Source organism: Sinocyclocheilus rhinocerous, unplaced genomic scaffold (assembly GCF_001515625.1).
Source record: "Sinocyclocheilus rhinocerous isolate Xijiao unplaced genomic scaffold, SAMN03320098_v1.1 scaffold1719, whole genome shotgun sequence".
In the NCBI taxonomy this organism is placed as follows: Eukaryota; Metazoa; Chordata; class Actinopteri; order Cypriniformes; family Cyprinidae; genus Sinocyclocheilus; species Sinocyclocheilus rhinocerous.
Window position 1 is genome coordinate 415,981 of NW_015664048.1, and position 1,988 is coordinate 417,968.

Sequence of the window (1,988 nt, forward strand, 5' to 3'; positions counted from 1 at the left end):
CGGGGTCAAGGGCGGGGCCGGGGGCGGGGCTCCGGCCCGCTGGAGCCGGCGCGAAATCTGCCTGCTCTCTGCTTTAGTGTTCGCGGCGGGGATGTGCGTGATTCTCGGATGCATGCTGGCGCTGAAGTTTCTGGCGCTGGAAGCGCAGGATTCCCAGTGTCGTCAGGATTGTGTAAAGCGGCGCTCGCTGCTCCGGGCCGCGCGCTTCATCCAGGGGAACGTCGACCCGAGCGTCCAGCCCTGTCACGACTTCTACAGCTTCGCTTGCGGCGGGTGGCTCCGGAGACATGGGATACCGGAGGATAAACTGAGCTACGGGATCATCACCGCCATCGGAGAACAGAACCAGGAGAAGCTGCAGCGCCTCCTACAGGTGCCGGTCCAGAGGAAAGAGCCGGATAGTGCCGAGAGAAAGGTACAACCACACACTCGGAATATTTGCTTGGTTTCAATGCATTTTGTTTATTATATATTTAAATCTGCACAATTTTGTATCAATTTTGACATACAGTCAAACCAAAATTTATTCAGACACCTTTAACATTTTTTGCCCATATGTGATTGGATTTATGACTTTTCATTAAATTTCTCAAGTTTTATTCAGAAATTGTAAGAATATAGGTTTTATATTTTACATAAAATAATTTTGTGATGATGCTGTTTTAATATCATCAGGAAAATATCCTAATAAAATTACTTTACTTTAAATTACTAATATTTTTTTTGGTAATTTAGAATTACATTTCTCATATTTTTAGTCATATTCGAATATAAATATCTTTTTTATTTTATATTTATTGAGAAAGTGTTTCTGGAACAAAAACACTATAAGGGCATCAAACGATTTTGCATTCAGCTTCTCATGATTTGTTATAAATATGCAATATATATATATATATATATATAGAGAGATTAGGGCTGGGTATTGATTCAGATGTCCCGATTCGTTTCGCTTCTTTGGATGGAGATTTACTGCTGATCACAGAACCGTGCTTCACTGAAAGATACGCATGACAATCGCAGCTTCTGTTGAATCACGATCTCGATTCCATTTCGATTTATCGTGCAGCCCTACGTAGGCGTGACGTCTGAGGCTGAGACTAGAGTACCGCTAACAACATTAGCGCGTATGTTAACGTGTGTGCAAACTGTGTGTGCGACTATGTGAGAGAAAGAGTGGGAGAGATATAGTATGTGCTTTCCGTACATAATAAAAATTTAATTTTGTGGCAAAAACATGGAAATGATCTGTCGTTTTTATCCTATTGTTTACTATATTTATTTGTTTGGCCAGTGTCGTTGTGGGTTTTAGTTATTTTGCTGTTGTTAGACTGTAAGGACCTTTGAAAGAACTTAAATAATTTGGCGAAGTGATATGGACATGTAATGCAGTCCAGAACTGCCTGGAACTATGTTCGCCGTGCTCTGCGTTTCCCTGAAAATAATTGCACACCTTAGAATGTTCGTCAGCCAATCAGATTCAAGCATTCAACGGCCCCGTAGTATGTGTATATATATATATAAGGACCATATACAATATAACGGACTATATATTGTATTCAGAGATTTCACCAGGAAAAGATATATTATTAAAAATATTCATGTTTCATTAGAAATAAATAATTGTTTATCTTACTTTTAAAATATCTTTGATTGAATATTATAATTAAAACCACGTGATTGAATGTACAATTTTGTTTTCAATTTCTTATTTTATCCTGATTCAAATGTAAAAATGTTTCTGTGTGTATATATATATATATATATATGTATATATTACTTTCCTAATTTCAATAGGAAAATATTTTTTACAAATCTTTTAAGATAATAAAAAATATTTATTTAATTGCAAATAAATAAAATGTTTAAAATATCCTTTGAAGTGTTATTTTAATTAAAACTTCTTATTTTCTCCCACAGGTGAAAGAGTTTTACCGCTCGTGCATCAACATGAAGGAAATCGATCGCCTGGGGGGGGGGCCTATGAC

At 37.4% G+C, this 1,988-nt stretch overlaps 1 protein-coding gene across 1 annotated transcript in view; it reads left to right on the forward strand.

Moving 5' to 3' along the window:
- Window positions 1–1,988, forward strand: part of ecel1 (endothelin converting enzyme-like 1) — a 49,008-nt gene that overhangs the window by 14,764 nt on the left and 32,256 nt on the right. The window contains exons 3-4 of the mRNA XM_016540177.1: window positions 36–415; window positions 1,921–1,986. Coding sequence (XP_016395663.1) covers window positions 36–415; window positions 1,921–1,986 — 446 coding nt within the window. The remainder of the gene's footprint in view (window positions 1–35; window positions 416–1,920; window positions 1,987–1,988) is intronic.